The following is a 25547-nucleotide window of genomic DNA, read 5'->3' as shown; positions in this document are numbered from 1 at the left end:
CTGCGCGTCACAAGTGGGGTCTATAAATTAAATATTGGTTAAAGGGTTCAGGGGGGATCAAGGGAAAAAGCATGATCTGGGGATAATATGATGGCAGGAAATACAGAATTGGTAATTTTAACTGTAAATGTGAATGGGATGAACTCTCCCATCAAATGGAGACGGATAGCAGACTGGATCAAAAGTCAGAACCCTACAATATATTGTCTGCAGGAAACACACTTAAAGCAGGGAGATACATACAGAGTAAAGGTAAAAGGTTGGAGCAGAATCTATTATGCTTCAGGGAAAGCCAAAAAAGCAGGGGTAGCCATCCTTATCTAAGATCAAGCAAAAGCAGAAGTTGATCTAATTAAAAGAGATAAGGAAGGAAACTATATCCTGCTAAAAGGTAGCATAAACAATGAAGCCATATCAATACTAAACATATATGCACCAAGTGGTATAGCATGTAACTTTCTAAAGGAAAAGTTAAGGGAGTTGCAAAAAGAAATAGACAGTAAAACTATAATAATGGGAGATCTCAACCTTGCACTCTCAGATTTAGACAAATCAAACCACAAATAAGAAAGAAATTTAAAAAGTAAATAGAACATTAGAAAAACTAGGTATGATAGACCTTTGGAGAAAACTGAATGGCGATAGAAAGGAATATAGTTTCTTCTCAGCAGTTGATGGAACCTATACAAAAATTGACCATATATTAGGACATAAAGATCTCAAAATTAAATGCAGGAAGGCATAAATAATAAATGTCTTCTTCTCAGATCACAATGCAATAAAAGCTACATTCAGTAAGAAATTAGGGGTAAATAGACCAAAAAGTAATTGGAAACTGAATAATCTCATCTTAAAGGATGACTGGGTGAAACAGCAAATTATAGAAACAATTAATAATTTCACCTAAGATAATGACAATGATGAGACATCATACCAAAATGTGTGGGATGCAGCTAAAGTGGTAATAAGGGGAAATTTTATATCTTTAAAGACTTATTTGAACAAAATAGAGAAAGAGATTAATGAATTGGGCCTGCAACTTAAAAAGCTAGAAAAAGACCAAATTAAAAACCCCCAAGCAAAAATCAAACTTGAAATACAAAAATTAAAAGGAGAAATCAATACTATTGAAAGTAAAAAAAAATAAACAAACTATTGAATTAATAAATAAAACCAAAAGTTGGTTTTATGAAAAAACCAATAAAATAGATAAACCTTTGGTAAATCTGATCAGAAAAAGGAAAGAGGAAAATCAAATTGTTAGTCTTACAAATGAAAAGGGGGAATTTTTCCACCAATGAAGAGGAAATTAGAGAAATAATGAGTCATTTTGCCCAACTTCATCTCAATAAATTTGATAACTTAAGTGAAATGGATGACTTCCTCCAAAAATATAGGCTTCCTAGATTAACAGAGAAGGAGATAAATTGCTTAAATAGTCCCATTTCAGAAAAAGAATTAGAACAAGCTATTAATCAACTCCCCAGGAAAAAATCCCCAGGACCAGATGGATTTACATGTGAATTCTACCAAACATTTAAAGAACAATTAGCCCCAATGTTATATAAACTATTTGAAAAAATAGGGGATAAAGGAGTCCTACAAAACTCCTTTCATGACACAGACATGGTATTAATACCTAAACCAGGTAGATCAAAAACTGAGAAAGAAAACTATAGACCAATTTCCTTAATGAATATTGATGCTAAAATGTTAAATATGATATTAGCAAAAAGAATTCAGAAGATCATCCCAGGATAATACACTATGATCAAGTAGGATTTATACCAGGAATGCAGGGCTGGTTTAATATTAGGAAAACTATTAGTATAATTGATCATATTAATAATCAAACTAATAAATACCATATGATCATCTCAATAGATGCAGAAAAAGCATTTGATAAAATCTAACATCCATTCCTACTAAAAATGCTTGAGAGTATAGGAATAAATGGACTATTCCTTAGAATAATCAGGAGTATATATTTACGACCGTTAGTAAGCATAATATGCAATAGAGATAAACTGCAACCTTTCCCTATAGGATCAGGAGTGAAACAAGGTTGCCCACTATCACCATTACTATTCAATATAGTGCTAATAACGCTAGCCTCGGCAATAAGAGCCGAGAAAGAGATTCAAGGAATTAGAGTAGGAAATGAGGAAATCAAACTATCACTCTTTGCAGATGACATGATGGTATACTTAGAGAACCCCAAAGAATCTGCTCAAAAGCTATTAGAAATAATTCAGAATTTTAGTAAAGTTGCAGGATACAAAATAAATCCACATAAATCCTCAGCATTTTTTATATCACCAACATAATGCAACAGCAAGAGATACAAAGAGAAATTCCATTCCAAACAAATGTTGAGAGTATAAAATATTTGGGAATCCATCTATGAAAGAAGTCAGGAATTATATGAGCAAAATTATGAAACACTTGCCACAAAAATAAAGTAGATTTAAATAATTGGAAAGGCATTCAGTGCTCTTGGATAGGCCAAGTGAATATAATAAAGATGACAATACTCCCCAAACTAATCTATTTATTTAGTGCTATACCAGACACCCAAGAAACTATTTTAATGACCTAGAAAAATGACAACAAAATTCATATGGAAAAATAAATGGTCAAGAATTGCAAGGGAACTAATGAAAAAAAAGTCAGATGAAGGTGGTGTAGCTGTACCTGATCTAAAGCTATATTTTATAGCAGCAGTCACCAAAACCATTTGGCATTGGCTAAGAAATAGACCGGTCGATCAGTGGAACAGATTAGGTACAAAGGACAAAAAAGGGTACATCTATAGCAATCTAGTCTTTGACAAACCCAAAGATACCAACATTAGGGATAAAAATTCATTATTTGGAAAAAACTATTGGGAAAACTGGAAATTAGTATGGCAGAAATAAGATATGGATCCACTCTTAACACCATATACCAAGATAAGATCAAAATGGGTCCATGATTTAGGCATAAAGAATGAGATCATAAATCGATTAGAGGAACAGAGAATAGTCTACCTCTCAGACCTGTGGAGGAGGAAGGAATTTATGACCAGAGGAGAACTAGAGATCATTATTGATTACAAAATAGAAGGTTTTGATTACATCAAACTAAAAAGTTTCTGTACAAACAATACTAATGCAAACAAGATTAGAAGGGAAGTAACAAACTGGGAAAACATTTTTCCAATTAAAGGTACTCATAAAGGTCTCATTTCCAAAATATATAGAGAATTGATCCTAATTTATAAGAAATCAAACCATTCTCCAATTGATAAATGGTCAAGGGATATGAACAGACAATTCTAAGATGATGAAATTGAAAATATATCCACTCATATGAAAGAGTGTTCCAAATCACTACTGATCAGAAAAATGCAAATTAAGACAACTCTGAGATATCATTACACACCTGTAAGATTGGCTAAGATGATAGGAACAAATAATGATGTATGTTGGAGGGGATGTGGGAAAACTGGGACAAATACATTGTTGGTGGAGTTGTCAAAGAATCCGGCCATTCTGGAGAGCAATTTGGAACTATGCCCAAAAAATTATCAAACTGTGCATACTCTTTGATCCAGCATTGCTGCTATTGGGCTTATATCCCAAAGAAATACTGAGGAGGGGAAAGGGACCTGTATTGCCAAAATGTTTGTGGCAGCTCTTTCTGTTGTAGCTAGAAACTGGAAGTTGAATGGATGTCCATCAATTGGAGAATGGTTTGGTAAATTATGGTATATGAAGGTTATGGAATATTATTGCTCTGTAAGAAATGACCAGCAGGAGGAATACAGAGAGGTTTGGAGAAACTTACATCAACTAATGCTGAGTGAAATGAATAGAACCAGAAGATCGCTGTACACTTCAATGTTGTATGAAGATGTATTCTGATGGAAGCGGATATCATCAACATAAAGAATATCCAACTCACTTCCAGTTGATCAATGATGGACAAAAACAACTACACCAAGAGAAGGAACACTGGGAAGTGAATGTAAATTATTAGCACTACTGTCTATCTACCCAGGTTACTTTGGAATCTAATACTTAATGTACAACAAGAAAATGAGATATACACACACATATTGTATGTAGGTTATATTGTAACACATTTAAAATGTATGGGATTGCCTGTCATCTAGGGGAGGGAGTAGAGGGAGGGAGGGGATAATTTGGAAAAATGAATACAAGGGATAGCGTTATAAAAAAATTACTCATGCATATATACTGTCAAAAAAATTTATAATTATAAAATAAAAAAAAAAGGAATTTGGATGCTGTGCCACTTTGTGCATACATGTTTAGTATTGAAATTTCTTCATTATATATGATACTCTTTAGTAAAATGTACTTTTTTTCCTTAACTCTTTTAATTAGATCTACCTTTGCTTTTACTTGATGTGGGATCAGGATTGCTACCCCTGCTTTTTTTTTTTTTTTTTTTTTTTCATCTGAAGCATAATAGATTCTGCTCTAGCTCTTTACCTTTAATCTGTATGCATCACTCTGCTTTAAATGTGTTTCTTGTAAATAATATATTGTAGGATTCTGGTTTTTAATCCAGTCTGCTATATGCTTCCATTTTATGTGAGTGTTCATCCCATTCACATTTACAGTTAAAATAACTAATTCTGTATTTCCTGCCATATTATTCACCCTAAGTTAGGCTTTTCTCTTTCTTTTGCTGATTCCTTCCTCCTCAGTATTTTGCTTTTGATGACTACCTCTCTCAAACAATCCTCCTCCTTTAGAGCCTCCCTCCTTTTTTGCACCTTTCCCCTAATATTTTTTTCCCTTCTATTAATCTTTATCTTTCTTTTATCCTTTCCTCTCCTACTTCTCTATAAGCTGAAACAAGTTTCTCTGTAAAATCAACTATGTCTGATATTCTCTCTTTAGGTCAAATCTGATGAGGCCAAGATTCACTCAATGCTCACTCCTCTCCCTTCTTTTGCTCAATTATGTCTTCTTTGCCTCTTTATGAGGTGTAATTTCCCTAATTTTACCTCCTTTTTCCTCTTTTTCTAGGGTGATCCCCTTTCCATTTCTAGTTTCATTTTCATATTATCATAATAAAATCAAATTATACTTGCATTCTCTAAGCATACCCATAACAGAAATATAGTTCTCAAGAGTTCTTTCCATTTTACCTTTTTATGCTTCCTTTGAATTCTCTGGAGATCAAAAAAAAAATTTTTTTTTCCAGTTCTGGTCTCTTCATTAGAAATAGATGAAATTCACTGATATCATTGAATTTCTATCTTTTTCTCTGAAAGATCAAGCCAATTTTAGCTGGATAGCTTATTCTTGGCTATAATCCAAGTTCCTTTGCTTTTTGGAATATCAGATTCCAGGCTCTTTGATCCTTTTACATGGAAACTGCTAGATCCTGGGTAATCCTCATTGTGGCTCCTTGGTATTTAAATTGTTTCTTTATGGCTGCTTGAAATATATTTTTTTAGTGTGGTAGTTCTGAAATTTAGCCATAATATTCCTTGGAGTTTTAATTTTGGTGTTTCTTTCAGGAGGTGATTGGTGAATTCTTTTAATGTCTATTTTACTTTCTGATTCTAAGCCAGCAGAGTAGTTTTCCTTTATCATTTCCTGTAAGATCATATTTAGATTTTTTTTTTCATCATGGCTTTCAGGAAGTCCAATAATCCCTAGATTGTCTCTCCAACATCTATATTCCAGGTCAGTTGTTTTTCTGAGGAGGTAGTTCACATTTTCTTCTATTTTTCCTTTTTTTGTTTTGTTTTGTTTTGTTTTGTTTTTGTTTGACTGATTCTTTAAGTCTTATTGAGTCACTTCCACTTGTTCAATTTTAATTTTCAGTGTATTATTTTCTTACGTTTTCTTTTTGCTCCTTTTATATTTGACCAATTGAATTGTTTGGTTCATGGCATTTTTTTTTTCATTTCACAAATTTTGTTTTTCAGCAAATTGTTGTCTTTTTCATATTTTATAAGGTGTCACATGCCTTTTCCATTTCATTAAATCTATTTTGTAGGGATTGTATGCTTTTCTCATCCTTTCTTGCAAAGATCACGCTGCCTTTCCCCATTTTTCTTCTCTTTTTTATGATTCTTTATGCAATCTGAGAAAGCCTTGTGAAATGAGGACTAGCATCATATCTCTTTGTGGGGCTTCATCTGGAGTTGATTTGCCTTTAACTTCAGGATTTGAAGTCTGTTTCTCTCTCTTTCCATAAACAGCTATGAAGAGAGGTTTTTTTTTTTTTTTTTTTTTTTTTTTTTTTTTCCCAGCTCATTTTTAAAAGGCTTTTGGTCTGCTCTTATTGAAAAGGAGCAACAACTGCTTTAGTTTGTCCTGGGTAAGTTCTACTGATTGACTTCTGGTGCTGAATAATTGGGGCTATTGGGGCTAGGTCTGGCCTTCTTCCAGATCTCAGAGGTTTGCAAATTGTCTTTTGTAGCAAATCTGCCAAACTTCCTGCTTGCATCTAGGAAAGAGTAACTAAACCAAGTAGCCTAGGCTCAAAGACAATTTCTGGTACATGGAAGCTTAAACATTCTGACTCCCCACCCTGGTTTCCCTGTGCAAACACTCTATTATTGCCCATGTTTTCTCTTAGGATGGAAACTTGATCTGTAATGAACTCCTTTTTTCAGAAAAACACATTAATAGATCTGATATATATTTCTATAGAAATCAAGTTCTCAGAAAATTTTAGTAAAACACATGTAACTGTAGTGTCCTATTCCAAAGCAACCATTTATGGGATTCGGGGAAGCCAGTTATGGTAAGGAATTTTTGAAGAAAGAATTTCTTTCTTTTAAAATCAAGCCATTGCAAAAAAAGAGGCAAAAATGAGCCTATTAATTTTGGCATTGACTAGCTCTGCAACTGCCAACACCAGAGCCCAACAGTACCTGTGTCTTCATCTTCCATGATATGCACGTCTATAAAATTACAAGAATAAATGGTTTTAAAAAGATGTCTCCCCTCCCTCAAGGTGTGGGCAGTTTAAAATCATTGAAAATGCTGTAATTTTTTCAAAAGCAAACTAGTTTGATTTGATTTGTCCCTTCTACTTAATTTAGTAGTTTGAGTTTACTTAAAACTAGTAGCACTCCCTCCCTCCCTACTCCTAGTAATGAGCAGTTTAACATAATTGAAAACATTGAGTAATTTCTCCAAAGCAATCTACACTGATTTTTTTGCTTTCTATTCAATTAGTAGTTTGAGTTTATTTTAAAATAGCATTCATGTGAATATTTATGATATATTTTCCCACCAGTGGTTAAGGTCTTTTGGCTATAATTGAAGGGATTCTGAGAATTCTGGTACACTTACTATTTTCCTAACTGTCAAAAATTTAATTTAAACAAGTGTAAGGTTAAAGATAGGGACAAGTTGGAATTCTGTTCAACAACTCAAAGTGATTAAGAATTCTCAAAAATTACAGCTCTTACCTTGAAAAAATATAGTTCTTTCAAAGTAGATAGTCGACAATACAATGGTTATTTCTTCTGTAGATTGTACTGAGATGCTCCCTCCTTTTTTAATGGTTCTAATGATGTAAATCAAATCTTTCTCTGAGATTTTAACTGAGAAATTAATTGATAGGCTTGCTCATATGGCTACAGTATTTGTCACAGTCAATATTTGGCCGCAGATTTCTCTAATACTTTGGCCTAGTTTCTATTCAGAAGACTAGGCTGATATTCAATAAATCATGGATTTTGTCACTAAATTATTTGTCCTTGGTCACACAGGTAGTGAATTACAGAATTAAGACTTAACCCAACCTCTTGCTATGTGAATTTGGCTTGTACTGTACAGTTTTCCTGCTAACTCCTGTTCTGGGGCTAGTTATGAGTTCTCACTATACAAGGGCAGTTGTCACTCAACCATTCAACACTGACTATAATAAATACATGCATATATGCATATATGCATACATATACATACATATAGCAGTAATGCATAGGTGCATGCATGTACATATTACATGATTATTTCTAAGGATAGGGCTATTTTGGGGACTATTTCAAGTTATCCCTGGCACTTGAAGGAATCATAAAAGGCCTTCTATAGAAGAATAAGCCAGGAGATTCTAAGAAGTGTGTTACAAATATGAAGGGGAACCTGTGCAAAGGAAGTGATACGAGACATAGAATAATATTGTTTATGAAGAAATGTATGAGGTCAATGTGGATGTATGATAGAGTGTATAAATGGGATTAAAATGCTAGTGTGGAAAGGAAAGTTCGAGCAAACTTGTGAAGAGAATTACATTTTACATGGAAAAGTATATATTTTCTTAGAGGCAATGAGGAACTTCTGGAGGTTTTAAAGCTGAGCACATGATCCAAAGTGGATTTTAGGAAGAAAAAGAATAAGCATACAGCAAAGAGCAAATGCAATCTTGGTTCTACAGTGCATCAGGTCCTGCCTCAGCCACTTACCAGAAAGTCACAAACAAATTTCATCTGAGAAATTGAATAAAGGGATGACTGAATAATAATGAAAAAAAAAAGTTCTTGCTATTTGCTATGGGATCTGCTAAGAACTAGGGATATAAGGTAAAAGCAGAGGTATTCTTTACCAGTAAGGAAACTACATTTCTGTTAATCTTACTATTAAAGAGCTGCCAATTTTCCAAATCCTTCATTTTAAAACCCTGATTGTAATATAGAGAGGAGCATTATAACTATAGTGATTGGACGGTTGAGTGACTGGGTCTTCATCTTGAAAGCTTAACTTAGACTGAGCTTCCAATAATTCCAGTTGTGTGACTCTGGGCAAGTCACTTAACAGATCACAGTCTCAGGTACCTCAAGGGCAAAATACAGATAATATTAGCACTCACCTCATAGAGTTGCAAGGATCAGGTGAGATAACAAATGTAAATTGTATTGCAAATCGTTCTTACAGTATTGTATAAATGTGAATTATTATTTTTTCTGCTCTGACCTAAACTTTCTATAGTTAAAATAAGCTGTCAGGTTTTTTTAATAATAATTTTTTTATATATTTTAAAAGAAGCTAAAATATTATTTTGCTATTTCACATTTCTGAAGAGAGAAGAAGAATGGTGTGCTATGTTTTAATTAGGGGAAAGAAAAAAAGCACAACATATAGGCCAAGGATCAGGAGAACTGAGTCCTAGTTTAGACTGAACCACTAAATTAGGAACAAGTCTCAGACCCTCAGTTTTCTGCTCTGGCAGATTTTGAAAATAATCCAAATAGATTCAACAAAACTTTGTCAAATATCTTCTGGGTACAAAGAATAAAATAGTACACACATGTCAGGTATTGGTGTAATATATTTATATTATAAAGCACTTTAAAAGTTGTTTTAGTGATCTCAGAGAAAGAGAAAGACAAAAATGGAACTTCAAATACATTATTTTTTGCCTTCTCCATTTCCTTTTCTCTCAGTGACTTTAGAGGACTAAATGTTCTGTTGACAATCAATCTATTGACAGTCATTTAAAACCATTATTAGGTGATTGGAAGGAAAACATTGGACTCTCAAGGATGTCACTTAAGAATGATGATTTAGAAACAAAATTAAGCCCCAGGCAGTTCATTTGATTTCTACCAAGTTAAAATAAAATAAAATAAAATAAAATAAAATAAAATAAAATAAAATAAAATAAAATAAAATAAAATAAAGGTTGGAGAAAGAATAAAAGAAAGCAATTTGTGTGCCAGAAATTCATTTGCAAATAAGCTGTTTGTTTTCCATGGAAATTTGATCCAATTTATAATTATTTCTATTGGTTAAATTTTTCAGATGAGGTTAATCAAACTTTGATGTCCTTCACAGCCCTTCCTAGAGAGTACTAGGCCCCAGAGAATACCATGGACAAGAATACTCTCTGTTTATATTCCATAACATTTCTCATTCCTACAAAGTCCTCTTCACTTTTTTGCTTTGGTGGCTGAATTAGACATTACTCTACCTGTCCCCCTTTCTTTCTTCATGAAATATCCCCCAACTCTTGATTTCTGGCCTAATTTCTTTTCCCTGATGATCATGGACCTGTTCCTTTTCAACTTCTGCCTACTTGGCCACTTATATCACTGCATTCTTACTACCAATAAATATATACTAAGGACTACTGGAACTTAACAGCCATCTTGTTGTGTTCAAAAGACCCCTTTCCATTTTCCCTTCAACTTCAGTCTAAGAACCCCTAGGTCTTTCCCATCCTCCCAGAAACTAAATCCTATAAATATCATCTGGGGCAGCTAGGTGGCAAGTGGATAGAGTGATAGTCCTGAAATCAGGAACACTCATTTTTTCAAATTTCAGGTCTGGCCTCATACACTTTGATAGCTATGTGACTCTGGCCAGGTCATTTAACCCTTTTTGCCTTATGTGTTCCTCATATGTAAAAAGAGTTGAAGAAGGACATGGTAAACCATTCACCTGTTTGTAATAACCTCATATGACTAAAACAACTGAACAACAACATAAAGTATTATTACTTCAAAAACAGAATATATGCTCCCTGAAGGATGGTATTGTCTCACTTTTGTATTTGTTTTTCCAGTGCTTAGTACAAAGTAAGTGCTTTATAAATACTTTTTAGAAAATCTATTGATAGATTAGAGGAACAGAGAATAGCCTACCTATCAGACCTATGGAGGAGGAAGGAATTTATGACCAGAGGAGAATTAGAGATCATTATTGATCACAAAATAGAAGATTTTGATTACATCAAACTAAAAAGTTTCTGTACAAACAATACTAATGCAAACAAGATTAGAAGGGAAGTAACAAATTGGGAAAATATTTTTAAAAGGAAAGGTTCTGACAAAGGTCTCATTTCCAAAATATATAGAGAACTGACCCTGATTTATAGGAAACCAAACCATTCTCCAATTGATAAATGGTCAAGGGATATGAACAGACAATTCTCAGATGATGAAATTGAAACTATTTCCACTCATATGAAAGAGTGTTCTAAATCACTACTGATCAGAGAAATGCTAATTAAGACAACTCTGAGATACCACTACACACCTGTCAGATTGGCTAAGATGACAGGAACAAATAATGATGAATGTTGGAGGAGATGTGGGAAAACTGGGACACTGATACATTGTTGGTGGAGTTGTGAAAGAATCCAGCCATTCTGGAGAGCAATTTGGAACTATGCCCAAAAAGTTATCAAACTGTGCATACCCTTTGACCCAGCATTGCTGTTATTGGGATTATATCCCAAAGAAATACTAAAGAGTAAAAAGGGACCTGTATGTGCCAAAATGTTTGTGGCAGCTCTTTTTGTTGTAGCTAGAAACTGGAAGTTGAATGGATGTCCATCAATTGGAGAATGGTTGGGTAAATTGTGGTATATGAAGGTTATGGAATATTATTGCTCTGTAAGAAATGACCAGCAGGAGGAATACAGAGAGGCTTGGAGAGACTTAAATCAACTGTTGCTGAGTGAAATGAGCAGAACCAGAAGATCACTATACACTTCAACAACAATACTGTATGAGGATATATTCTGATGGAAGTGGAAATCTTCAACATAAAGAAGATCCAACTCACTTCCAGTTGATCAATGATGGACAGAAATAACTATACCCAGAGAAGGAACACTGGGAAGTGAATGTAAATTGTTAGCACTACTGTCTATCTACCCAGGTTACTTATATCTTCGGAAGCTAATAATTAATGTGCAACAAGAAAATGGTATTTACACACATATATTGTATCTAGGTTATATTGTAACACATGTAAAATGTATGGGATTACCTGCCATCGGGGGGAGGGAGTGGAGGGAGGGAGGGGATAATTTGGAAAAATGAATAAAATTTAAAAAAAAAGAAAATCTATTGATTAATTATTTAATTCATTCATATGTGTTTGAAATAGAATACTAAACTTAGTTCTTGAGGGATGAGATGTGGATATGGAATAAAAGAGAACAAGAGCAGGAAAAAATGTTATTCCTTTAGCTGATTTTAAAGCTGATTCTAATCAGAATTAGAAAAGGGATAAGGTTACATTTGTTATACTATTTTTTTTTTTTTAATTTTTGAATCCTTTCCAAGTCTTACTGCATTTTTTTCTGGGGTTTTGTACCTTCATGTTACCTTAAGCCCTTTACCTGATTTTATAAATACACAGACAAATATATATACATATCTACATATGCATATGTACATATCTAGAGGTTTAGGTATACACATATGTATATACATGTGTGTATATATATATGTGTATGTATGCATGTATGCACTTGCATATATATACATATGTATGTATATATATGTAAGTATATATATATAGTGTGTGTGTATGTATGTATGCATATATAAGACATAAGATATACTACCTTTCTGTAACTTCTGTTGCTTTATTTCTAAACCTTTTATCTTTATGTCTATATTTATGTACACCTAAAATATATCAAATTTACCAACCTTTATCTTTCCAAATCAAGACTCCTATTTCCTTAACAAAGATAATCAAATGTTAGTGTTAAGTAGAAAACTATGTGACTAAATGGATTTTTATTACCAGATGACTTCTGTGTTGTCACCCTCAATTCTCCTAAAAAAAGTATTTACATCACTGAAAGTACTTTATAAATAAAACAAAGGAATTAATTGGTAGAAGTTTATAAAATATAACAAAAATAAAAGTAAATTAGAAAATCAATTAGTATTCTGGATGATATTTTTGGGGTTAAGGAAGCGACTCTATAGGCAAGTCAGTCTTGTGGATATGTCTTTCTTATACTCATGACGTAAAATATGCCAGCTTTTTATAACTTCAGTTACTCTATTTTTAATCTTCTAAAATATTAGCCTGTATATGTTTGTTTGATTTGCTTTTCCTAAAACATTTCTGATTCTATCACAGAAAATGGGATCAGCCTTGATAATGATGGTAGAATAGGGAAAAGATAAACTTATTTTTATTTTTTTTAATGTATAGGTTTTTATAAAAGTTGCTTGTTTGTAAGTCAATAATTATCTTCACTATAAAACTTTGATTCGTCAGAAGCCAATTGACTATATTCCTTAATCAAATTTCTTTCTTTCTTTCTTTCTTTCTTTCTTTCTTTCTTTCTTTCTTTCTTTCTTTCTTTCTTTCTTTCTTTCTTTCTTTCTTTCTTTCTTTCTTTCTTTCTTTTTTTTTTTTTTTTTCTTTTTTCTCTCTCCCACTTCAAGGGAAAACAAAAGACACAACTATGGATTTTTGACATGTTGTTTATATTATTGTTGATGTGTTGGTTTTGTAACATTGCTTTTTTTATTCTTTTTAAATCATTCTTATAAGAGAACTTACCACATGAGGAAGAAGATAGAAGTATATTCAAATATGAAGGATTAAAAACCAAGAATACCACAAATGAGGTCAAATGAAGTAAATTATAAGAAAATATAATGATATCTAAGATGTATTAAAAGCATTTTCTAGATGAAAGCCTATGTTTGTTGTGCCTAAGGAATAATCTCCTGCAGGACTCATTACCTTCTTCGTGAAAAATTTTAGGCAGTTCCTAGGAATGCTCGGAATGTTAATACTAAAGTTCTAAAAGATCCTTGACCATTAAGGAAAATTCAATTGTGTTCATAAAATTGTCTTTAGTAAGACAAGAAAATGTATTCACATAATTTTGAAAAAAAATATGAAAACAATTCATAGAAAAAGCAAAAGAGTTAAGGCCAAATTGTTTTCAGACTAATATTTTCTTATCTTAAAATGCAAATTATATATTCCCAAATGCAAATTTGAAATTCTAAAACTATACTCACCTATGCTAACTCCTCTAGGAAATAAGAATGCTCATTTCAGTTTTTTGTGTCAGTCTTGACAATGCACTCTCTGATATGTGTGATCCTCTTTGTCTTCAGATGGTATACCTTTTACATGGTGGATTGGAAGAGGCAATGAAAGACATCCCTACTGGGGAGGCTCCCTTCCTGGAGTTCAGCAATGTGCATGTGGACTGGAGGAGAGTTGTGTGGACATGAGGCACTTCTGTAATTGTGATGCAGACAAAGAAGAATGGTAAGAGGCTTTTAATTCTTATTTTGAAAGGAGCCATGGCTGGGAAACTTAATATGATTTACTACTAGAATTTAGATTATACTTCATACTTCCTTTGTTTGAAAACTTAAGGAATTGTCATCTCCTGTAATTGTTCACAATTATTAATGAAGTTTACAACAAAAAGAAAATATATTGTAAGAATTAAATATATTTTGTTGATATTCTGAAGGCTCACTATTGTGCAATACAATATTTGGCTGCAATTCTGTTGTATTTTGGAATTTTATTTACTTTTTTGTGAGATAGATTAGCCTTCTACAGTTTGTGAAGCACAGATATCAAGTTTTGTTTGTTTTTAATTTTTAAAGTAATTGGTATATTTTTCTCTCTATTCTTCCTTGATCAAGGACATAATCATCAGTCAATCCTCCCAAAGCTAACTATTGATGCTAATGAAGAGATTTTAGCTGGTTTTGCATAATGGTAGGAATATATTAATTCAGGATATCTGGTTTTGAATTTGAGCTCTCATACAAATTGTAACCTTGTAAGTCAGTTTCTTCACTGCTTCAAATCACAGCGTCCTCTTTTATAAAACGAAGATAACAGATATAATACTTATCTCTAAGATTTATTATGGGGAAAGGACTTTGTAAATCTTAATGCATTATAAAATTATATATGGTTAGTATTAGATATACAATAGAAATAACTCCTCAAAGTTCAAAAGCAAACTAACCAATATGAATGTGTCCATAAATACATACTCAAAACTATGAAAATTTTATAGCTCATATTTCAGGCATAGTATTTTAATATTAATAATGAATAACCATTCATAATGGAAAATGTTAGATGTTGTGTCTGTATAAAGGGTGATAGCACAGTAGAAATAGAGTTGTTCTTTATTTTAGAGGGAAATTAAAACATGTATTCAAATTCTGCCTCTCTACAATAATAGTTGGGTGGCCTTTGGCAAGCTAATTAAAGTCAGTGTCCTGGGAAACCTATGAAAATTAATTACAGAGAATCTTGAATTTTGATTAGTATAGGGACTTTAATCACTTTGAATAGTGAACACCCTTCACTGATTCATGATCACTTCTCCTCGAAAAAGAAATATCTAGATAGGGAGGTATACATTAGTGAAATGGCCTACTTTCTGTATCAGTGAACCTTGTAAAATAACATTCATGCTTCAGAATATTTTTTATGGAACATTATTTAAATATTTCTTTTAACTTTTATCCATTTTTCCTAATTCCACTCTTTGGGTTCAAACAGAATAGTTCTAAAACCCTCCAGGGCTTTTAAAACACATTTCTCTCCTGTTTTTTCTTTCAAAGGTTAAATATTTCTTTATCCAATGGTTTCAGGCCTTTTCACCATTGTGGTTACTCTCCAATATAATTTAGAACTCAATATGGTGTTCCAGATGTGCTCTAATGAGGATGACTTACATCATTCATCACATCATTGATATAGTACTGGAAAAGGTCTTAGAGGCCATTAGTGCTCTCTTTCTCATTTTGGAGATAAGAAAGTTGAGTCCTTTAGAAGGAATTGATTGACTTTCTAAAGATCACATAGGTCCTATGACTCCAGATAAAGTGCATATTCAACATGCTATGTTTCCTATATTTTTGATTTAAATAATACCCTTCCCTCAATAAAACAAATATAAAATTAAGTTTTGTTTGTTTTTTTTTGGCTGCCATGATGTGATAGTATTGGCTCATATTAAGGTTTTAATTTTTTGGCTGGTTGTTTTCTGTGATGGTCTGAACCAGTAAATTCACTGATATAAGGATATGAATAAAGGAAACACTCTATAGACTAATTGATACCTACTCTGTAATTTATAGTCTTTTTTTTTGTTTTTTGTTTTTTGTTGGATGAGATACTCAGAATTTGAATGGCTTGCCTAGAGTCATGTAACTTATATGTATTAGTTCATATTCAAACTTAGGTCTTCTTATATTTATGGTCAGTTCTCTATCCATGACACTACTCTGTCTCTTATATCAAATGTCAATTTAAGTAGAAAACTTCGTGGAAAAAAAAAAAAAAAACAGTTGTCTAGCCATTTCAAACAGGCTGTTTTTGTGTAATTGATTTTTTGAGAGAACTTAAGTACACAGCTTTATATTTAGTCCAATTAAATTTACAATTATCCCCATTAAATGTCATTGTATTAGGTTCAGCTCATAGTTCTGACCTATCAAAATGTATTTGGATCCTAATTCGATCATTCAAAGTCTTAGTTTTTTAGCTCAGCATTGTGTTATCTGTAAAGTTGCTGAGTATGCCATCTTAGCCTTCATTCAAGTCACTGACAAAAATGTCAAACTGAACAGTGCTAGGAGAACAGTTCCTTCTTTATAGCTTGCAGACATTGCCCCCTCCTGAAATTTTACATTCCCTTTTCTAACTACATGAGTAGTCAGTGTCATGGTTTCCAAAGTAGTATAAGAGACTGATCTAGTTAGTATTCTGGAAAGTTGCTTTATTTATATTTGCTAGAAAAATCCCTTCTTGGAATCCTTAATGAGCTATAGAAAACAGGTCACTGAGTGATTATATTAATGATATTCCCTATTAAAATGTTCCTTAAAATTCCAATGAGATCTCTCTTTTTCTGTCTCCCTCTTTCTCTTTATCACTCTTTCTTTGTCTCTCCCTCTCTCATTTCTCTCTCTTTTATTTCTATTGTATATCTATGTATCAACTTCTGAGGAGTTAGAAGCAAAGTGATATTCAAATATTATTTTTCCTTAAAGGAGGTGTTGTAATTCTCATATAGTAACACAATTATCAGAAAAATTTCTCTGATATCTATTTCTACAATAAATATGAAAACAGGAAATGTGCTGCCTCTTGATCCGAAAAAGATCTGTGTGTGTGTGTGTGTGTGTGTGTGTGTGTGTGTGTGTGTGTGTGTGTGAAAGAGAGAGTCAGAGAGAGAGCAGATGGGTATTCTCTGATAGCAGCTCTCCTCATGACAGAGAAATCAAAGTTATGAGGCCCTGGATTGACAGATTATTAATTAAGATGCAATTTAATAAAATACAATGGTAATTATTGTTATAACTATTAATAAACCAGCATGATAATATAACTGAAGCAGACAGAGATTGGCTTCCAAAGGTCCATATACCTATTAAATGCTTAGCTTTTGAACACAAGTCTTCCTGACTTCAGGTTCAGTTCTTTATACAATACATACATACATACATATACATATATATATGTATATATATATATACATATTACAGAGAATCATACTATACGGATGATCTTGTACAGAAGATAACTGGGCAATTTTATTTTACATTCTATGATAAAAGATGACTGCTTAATTGACTTAGGAAGGTCAGTTCTTTCACTCTTAAAGAACTGTTAAACTAGGTCTAATTCTTTAGTATTACTATTATTTAGTAGAGCCACAGATACATATACATGCATATAGTATACTACATACTACATACATACATACATATGTACATATATACTACACACACACACACACACACACACACACACACACACACACACACACACACCATGTGTAAGAAAATTTGTTCCAGTAGTTTTTTTGTCTGCGTATTTGTTTTGTTGGCAAGGCAATCGGGGTTGTGACATTTCCAGGGGCACACATCTAGTAAGTATACATCTTTGGTTACATTTGAACTCGGGGCCTCCTGATTCCAGGGCCAGTGCTCTATCTACTTCACCATCTAGCTTTCCCTTTAATAGTTTTCCAAATAGTGGAAAAGGCAAGAAGAATAGTTAGCAGGTATTTGAAATATTCTAGGAATGTTGTAATGAGCTCTAAGAGAAGATGATTGGTTTAAAAAAGTGTAGACATTTATCCAAGATTACATTAGCCACTGATACAGATAGAACTAGAGCCAAGTGATCAGACTTGGTCTTCTTCCATCATTTTTTATCCTTTCTGTACTTCTGGGTATTAGCCAAATTCCGTAGTATAAGTAGTTTAAATCCCACACTACACAATTCCCTGCCTTCATTAACCCCCATCAAATTATCTTTCAAGGGATACTTATGTTCTGTCAAGAACTCCCTACAATATCTCTTAGATCTGTGGAATTGTGGAGAGGATGCAGTTTTATTTTGAGGTTTTCCTTTACCAGGTTATTAATCAATCACCCAAACAGATAAAGAAGAATAAACTTTTCCCAGTTCTTTTATTGCATTCTACCTGACTTCTCAATTTACACATATGTCTTCCAAAATAGGATTAAATCTAGCAGAATAACTTGTTCTAGGTGAGAAAAGAGGCCAGGATATTCTGTTCGTTATTTTCATTAGGAAATTGAGGCTAAGCTACTGCTTTTGCTGTTCTGTGTTTACTTGTCTAAGAGTGAGAAATTATCTTCTGATCTTTGATTTCAGGGGAGTAGGGAAATTCCTGACATAGGCAGCTTAAACTACATAGACTGACATGGACTGAAATGATTTTGTCTATTCTATGATTTAAATCTATGACAGCAAGGAAGTTGTCAGGGTAGGAACCTCTGGGAAATGAATTGAGTTTGAAATGTTTATTAGTTTTTGAGGCAGTTGCTTGAATAAAATAAGACTTCACTACAACTATATTAATAATTAGATATTTTAAGGATCTTAAATGCAGGCAAAATTAAAAAGTAACCAGATTCTCCACCCTTTAGTTCTTGTTACAACCTCTATTTTCTAAAAGTCATACCCTTAATCTATGTGCACAATACCTTCATGTTGATCTTTGACAACTGCAGTCAAAATCATCCCTTCATTAGCCCTTCAAGATTCTCATAACCCACTCAACATATGCATAAACCCCCAGTCAATAACCAATGAATGCTGAATAGAATATTCTCTTTAACCTCCTAGTAGATTCCTCCAGCCATTCCTCTCTTGACCTATTTTTTTTTTTTTGCATCATTAGTGAGGAATTTCTTTCTGTGTTCCAATGAGAAGACTCTTAACATATCACTATATGGATTCATGTCAAAGGATACTACAGCATCCTATGAGGCCATTTGATCACCTCATTCTTCATATTTTCATTACCATTGTCCTATTTAGTTAGCATGTGATCCAGGATACAACCTCATCCAGTTACCAACTGGAATAGTAATGGTTGAGGCTATTTTATATATGTTTTTAAATGCATATGTTTTTGTTTTTGTAAAGCATATATCACATTTTACAAAGAAAATTAACCTAGCAGAGAATGCCATTATTAGATCATGCAACAAGAAAAGTGCACAGAATCATGATCTTAGTGATGACCTCTAGGAGGGCAGACAGCCAAAGCTCTGCTCTCTACAGGATGCACTAATATGGAAAAAAAGTAATTACCAAGAGAATTGAAAAAGATTCAAGTCATATGGTGAAAGGGAGTGAAGAGATCAATATGATCCGAAACAACCACTCTACTATGTATGTAACTGACCTTGAGTCTGCCAGAGCCAGGTTGTGGGGCCCAAGGTGGGCAAGACCAACCCCAACACCCACATACAGACCAGGAGCAATGGTCAGGGAGGAGAACCAGGTCTGGAGAGCCAATCTCCATGCTAGACTGTTGGAGATGTCTTTTTCCTCTTTTTCCTGAAGATCTCCACCCCTCATCGAAGCTGTCTACCTCGCAGTTAGGATCATTTTAAAAGGCAGTTCCCTGCTGGTTTTGTCATATATATTTGTTTATTCTGTATTAGAATGAAATGGACCAAATACAAGCCTTTAAAAATTTTAATAATAACTTTAAGATAGAAAAGTTACTAAATAAGGCATCACAACTCTTAGGTTGGGTATATATATATATATATATATATATATATATATATATATATATATATATATATATATATGTCCATGGGAAAATGTATTTGGTTTACAAGGCAAGATATGGTAAATTGTGAAGGCTTAATATCCAACTTGAGACTTACTCCCCCTATGCTTCTTCAAAATCAAATAGATAGTAAATATCAGTGCAGGATTGGAAAATAGGCTTTCTTAACTCCAAATCTAAACTATCTACTATACCATAAATCCTTCTGACATTTAAAGCTTTTTACAATCTGACTTCAACCTGCCTTCTCAGATTTATCATACAATAATTCCTTTTATATACTCTTTATATAACAGCCAACTGCCCTTACTCTTCCTCACACACACTGTATGGCCCACCTCAATGCCTTTATATGGCCTGTTTCCAAACCTGGAAGGCACTTTGGAATCATCAATGTCCTTCATAGCTCAGCATAAAAGCCAGCACCCGCATAAAACCTCCTCTGATCTCTCCACTCTCCATCTGCAAAATGTTCCCTTCTCCATGGAAATTGCTATATGTCTTTGGTATGTTATATTTGTGGTGCATATGTATGTGTGTGTGTGTGTGTATTTAAATGTGTATAAATTTCTTCTTTGATAGAATACAAGTCCTCAATATGTTTTCAGGGATTCTTCCATTTGTTTCTTTGTAACCTCAGGTTGGTACTTCATAAATACCTATTGGTTGAATGATTTATTTATTGGTGAGGAAACTGAGGTTTGGAGAATTTAAAGGCTTTTCCCAGAGACAATGTTCTGACTCAAATCCAGATATTTTTACTGGAGTGATGTTCCAGACAAGTAAGTTTGAGGAAACTGAGAAGGACTGGAATTGGAGGGAAGGAAGAAATAAAAGCTCCAATCACATCAGAAACCAATTCACTTCTTGAGCTCAAATGATTATAAGCAATGCCTGTCTCAGCACCTGAGCCAGCTGCTAACACTGATCTCCTGTTTAGCAGTCTTCTGAGTGGCTGCCATTCCAGAAGAGAGGAAAGGCAAATAGCAATTCAGTAAAGGCTGTGTTGAGAACTTTTCCTTTTCCTTTTAATGACTCAGACTGTCAGCAGCATTGGAATTGGGTATTTTCTGACACTACTTTTAGACTGATAGGCAGTTGAGCATGAAAAAAGAAAGCAAAAGTGGTGACAATTCTGTTCCATATTCACTGAAAAGAGCAAATAAATGAATTGTCTGTGTGGAGATAGGCTAAACTGCCATCTCACAGGAGGGGGGGGAGATAGGAGAGTAAAGGAAGAAAAGGAAATTCAGTGTTAATAGACAAAGTATGCATCCCTTTGATGCTCCACAACTTAAATAAGATATTCCTAGTGCAATCAAATTAGAAGCTATTTACCCCAGATAAAGAACATTACAAAGATTTTTGTGGGGTGGAAGGATATTAAAGATCAATACTAATTCATCCTTCTCTTTTTACAGATGAGGAAACTGAAGTTCAGAAAGGAGAATTGTCTTGTTCAAGGTCACAGTAGCTAAAGTTGGAATAGGAGTTTGTTCTCTTGAATCCCTGTCCTTTTCTCAAAACCCTGTTTCCTCAGTTATATATTTTTTTGTTTGTTTTTGCTGCAGAAATACATGTATTTTTTTTCCTTCAACAATGATATCATCTTACATTTCCCATCTGTGCATATGCTGTTTTCTTATATGGTTGTATATGTGTTTGCATTTTTATTTCCCTATCTTTTTAGCTATCTAGATATACACATGCACATATATACTGTGTGTTCATATATGTATATACATATACATTTACATATACACACTTATTATCTTATATACTTATATACTGTATATGAAAACATCTTAAACTTTTTCCATTCATTATCCCATTTTACCTAAGAAATTTTTATGTGACCATGGTAAATAAATATTCAAAATAAAAATTAATGAAAATATGTCATAATTTTATGACTCCCACCCATATTCATTTATGATAACCCCTTTGGGGCTGTGAACAACAATTAGGAAACTGGACTGAACATGTCATCTGTATAGACATACAAACCATAGTGTGCATATATGTACATAACTGCAGATATACATTCCATATATATTATACATTGATAATAGACATTATCTCTATGCTAGGTATAAGGAACTTGTACACACATATGTATTTGTGTTTAATATATATGGTATATGACATGTGTAGTTATATACATATGAGATCTTTTATATGTATATACATATGTGTATATGGCATATATATATATATATACATTGGGTATATACATATACACATATAAACACCAAATAACCCATGCATCATACAATTTGTACCACAAATACACATACTCACACTTATATAAACTATGTCTATATATAATACACACACATATCACCATATGCATACACATATGTGTTTATGTTATGTGGGCACTGGAATTTGGAGACTTTCTTGATAAAAAAGAATGGAAAACATAATCATTTCTTAGAACTTAGAATCTTACATTTAAAGAAAGTCATTAGTTTTCATGTATGACCCTCTAACTTTGAGAAGGACTATATACTTTTTATTGTCTGTTGCCATTGATTATTGGTATAAGGAAAATCTCAAGAGAATATTCTCTTTAACAAACCAGTGACCAGTACTTTGTTTGAATGGCATTAGGTGCTGGATAGAAGCTTTCTGATTAGTTGAATTGAGATCTATACCATTTCTACAATTTACAGTCTAAACTAAGCACATTAGACTCTAAAAATCTTAGGCGATTTGCCTGGGGATTTATATAAATATTTTGTGCCAGAAATGGAATTTTAACACAGGTCTTTCTGAATCCCAGGCAAACTTTCTCCATTATCCCACAAGACCTTTCATATCAATATAAGTGATACACAGGGTTTTATCCTTTATCCTAAATTCTCTTTTTAACATAGCTATAGAGATGAACTGTTAGAAAAAAAATATCTCTTTTTCTTAGCAGCTTAGCTTAGTGTGCTAGATATGTAATTTGGAAGACTGAAGTTCAAATTCCATTTCTTAAATTTACTAACAGGAATAACTAAATGGCACAGTGGCTAGAGTACCAGCCCTGAATTCAGGAGGAACTGAGTTCAAAGCTAACCTCAATAACTTAACACTTCCTAGATATGCAATATTGGATAAGTAACTTAACTGCAATTGCCTCAAAAAAAAAAATTAGCAATGGGGCCAACAGCAAGTAACAATCTCTCAAAGCTTCAGTTTTACTCATATAAAACTTATAGTAGTTATCTCAGAGGATTTTTGGGATGCTTAAATTAGGTCATGTTTATAAAACTGGAAAGACTTAAAAATATCCCCTGTTTCTGGTTGTGAGAACTTAGCAATAGCTTGCCTCTCATTTAGTATTCACAAGAATACTGTATTTGAAACAATAGGTAGAGACACTTTAAGTCCTTGGCAGGAAAGTTCTATATAAATCCTGAGTGGTTTGGGTTTTAGTGTTTCCTCACAAATGCCATTTTTAGGCCTGTTAGCCATCTGGTGTTCCTCTTTCTCCAAACACTTTCCCAAGTTCCCTGTATTTTGCTCAAGCTCTGAATTCCCAATTTATACATATTTCTATGAAAAGAGCCTGATACAGAATCTGTAAAGTAGTAGAAAGGTAATCATATTTTGTTTGGTGATTCAACCCTCCTTTCTTATCTTTTCTATAGATCACAAACTTTTCTTATTAATTACCATTTCATGATCACAATATAACCTTTATATCCTACATTAACTCTTCTGGAAGGAAGAGAGCAGAGAAACTATTCTTAACCAGATTTATTGGCTACTCTACTACTACATAAGTACTAAAAATTCATTGTGGCTTCTTGTCAGGCTTGCTTCAAGTTCCTCTTTGATCCTAAATAAAAGGACTTCAATGATAATAGCTCTAGCAGTTAAAAACTAAGAATGGACTCTTTAGCAAATATTTTAAAAGAAAAAGACTGAAAGCATAAATATAAGAAAAAAGGCTTATAGAATAAAAGAGACTCTAAAATTACAATTCAATTGCCTAATAAGTAAAAGTAGAAAATTTCAGCGACCCCCCCAAAGATGGAAGAAATAAGGAAGCTGAAAAAGAAAAGTATAATAGCACTTAGAAGGAAAATAAATAACCAAAAAAGAAGTAGAATGCTTTCCTAAATAGTGAACATATTTTTAAAAAATGTAAAGTAACAAAGACTACATAAAATTTTAAAGTAAAACAAAAACTACTAAAATAAAATGAAAAGTCTGAAAAATTAACATAGAAAAATTTATTGAAAATATATTACCTGGAAAACTGGATGAAGAGCGATATTTTAAATTGATTCTGAAAATCAAAACAAAACAAGAAAACAAGAACATATTTTGATAAATAAAATTTCCCCTAAGAATTGTTTTGGCTACATTTCATAGGTTTTGGTATGTTGTCTCATTTTGTTATCCTCTTGAATAAAATTATCATTTGTTTCTATGGTTAATTGTTTGACCCATTCATTCTTTGGGAATAAATTATTTAATTTCCAATTGGTTTTCAGCCTATCTATCCCCATTCAATTTTCTCCAAGGTCTATTGTACCTAATGTTTTCTAAAATTATATTCACCTCCTTAACTTCTTTCTTATGTATTTTGTGGTTATAACGCTTTATGTAATTCTAATAGAGGAAGGCTGAGATTCCACATTAATATAATTTTGCTATCTATTTCTTCCTCTAACTGGATTAACTTCTCCTGTATGAAATTAGATATTTCACCACTTGATGCATATATGTTTAGTACTGATATTCCTTCTTGATCCTATTCTCCTTAATTTAGGCATTTCATCCCATTCCCATTAATCTACAATCTCTTCTATATTCCACTTTATCCTACTCCCTCTTCTTATTATTTCTTAATAAATTTAGAAGACTTTTACATCCTTCTAGAAATAAGCTTTATTCCCTTTTTAACACATTCCTGTTTTTCTCCTTCCCTTTACAATTTTTTTTAAGAATCACCTCATATTCAATTTCACTTATCTTACTTTTGAACTACCTACTAATAGTAATCTTAAATATATGATTAATATTTTCATGTATAAGCCTAAAAAGTTCATCCTTATTGAAGTTAATTTTTAAAGTTTCATTGATATTTCTCTCTTGCATGTTATATTTTAATTTTTTCACTAAATTCAGGAATATTTTAAAAAAAAAACTTGAACTTCTGATAATTAGTTGAGTCTGTTATTTTCATCCAGAATTTTGTTAAATTTTGTTGGATATATTTTCTGCCACAACTCTAGTTCCTTTACTCTTCAACACATAGTGTTACAAAATCTGTAGTCTCATAATATAGTCACTGCTGGGGCTTATGTGATTGTAATTATTATTTTATCATATTTAATTATTTATTTCTTGTTGCCTGTAATATTTTTCATTGATTTATGGGTTTCAGAATTTGGCTATGATGTTCCTGTAAGATTTCTTCCTAGGATCTCTTTCAGGTGGTGATTGGTAGATTTTTTTTTTATTTCTATTTTTCCCTCTTCTTCAATTATTTCTTGTATTAAGATATTGGGATTTTTGTAGCTTTTAATCAGTTTATAATATTCTTAGATTTTATTTTTTTCATCTGTTTTCCAGCTCTATTTTAAATAAGATGTCACATTCTCTTCTCTTTTTTCAACCTTTATATTGTGTTTTATTATTTCTTGGTCTCTTATGATTTCACTGGCTTCCTTTTATCCAATTTTATT

At 32.7% G+C, this 25547-nt stretch overlaps 1 protein-coding gene across 3 annotated transcripts in view; it reads left to right on the top strand.

Annotated features, from left to right (window-relative positions):
• CNTNAP5 (contactin associated protein family member 5) overlaps positions 1 to 25547 on the top strand; it is a 949942-nt gene that overhangs the window by 720132 nt on the left and 204263 nt on the right. For all 3 annotated transcript variants that reach the window (XM_074301761.1, XM_074301760.1, XM_074301762.1), the window contains exon 14: positions 13868 to 14024. In XM_074301761.1, coding sequence (XP_074157862.1) covers positions 13868 to 14024 — 157 coding nt within the window. The remainder of the gene's footprint in view (positions 1 to 13867; positions 14025 to 25547) is intronic.

The sequence above is a fragment of the Sminthopsis crassicaudata genome, chromosome 3 (genome assembly GCF_048593235.1).
Source record: "Sminthopsis crassicaudata isolate SCR6 chromosome 3, ASM4859323v1, whole genome shotgun sequence".
In the NCBI taxonomy this organism is placed as follows: Eukaryota; Metazoa; Chordata; class Mammalia; order Dasyuromorphia; family Dasyuridae; genus Sminthopsis; species Sminthopsis crassicaudata.
Note: the sequence above shows the minus strand (reverse complement) of the source record. Positions and strands in the feature narration are given on the sequence as shown.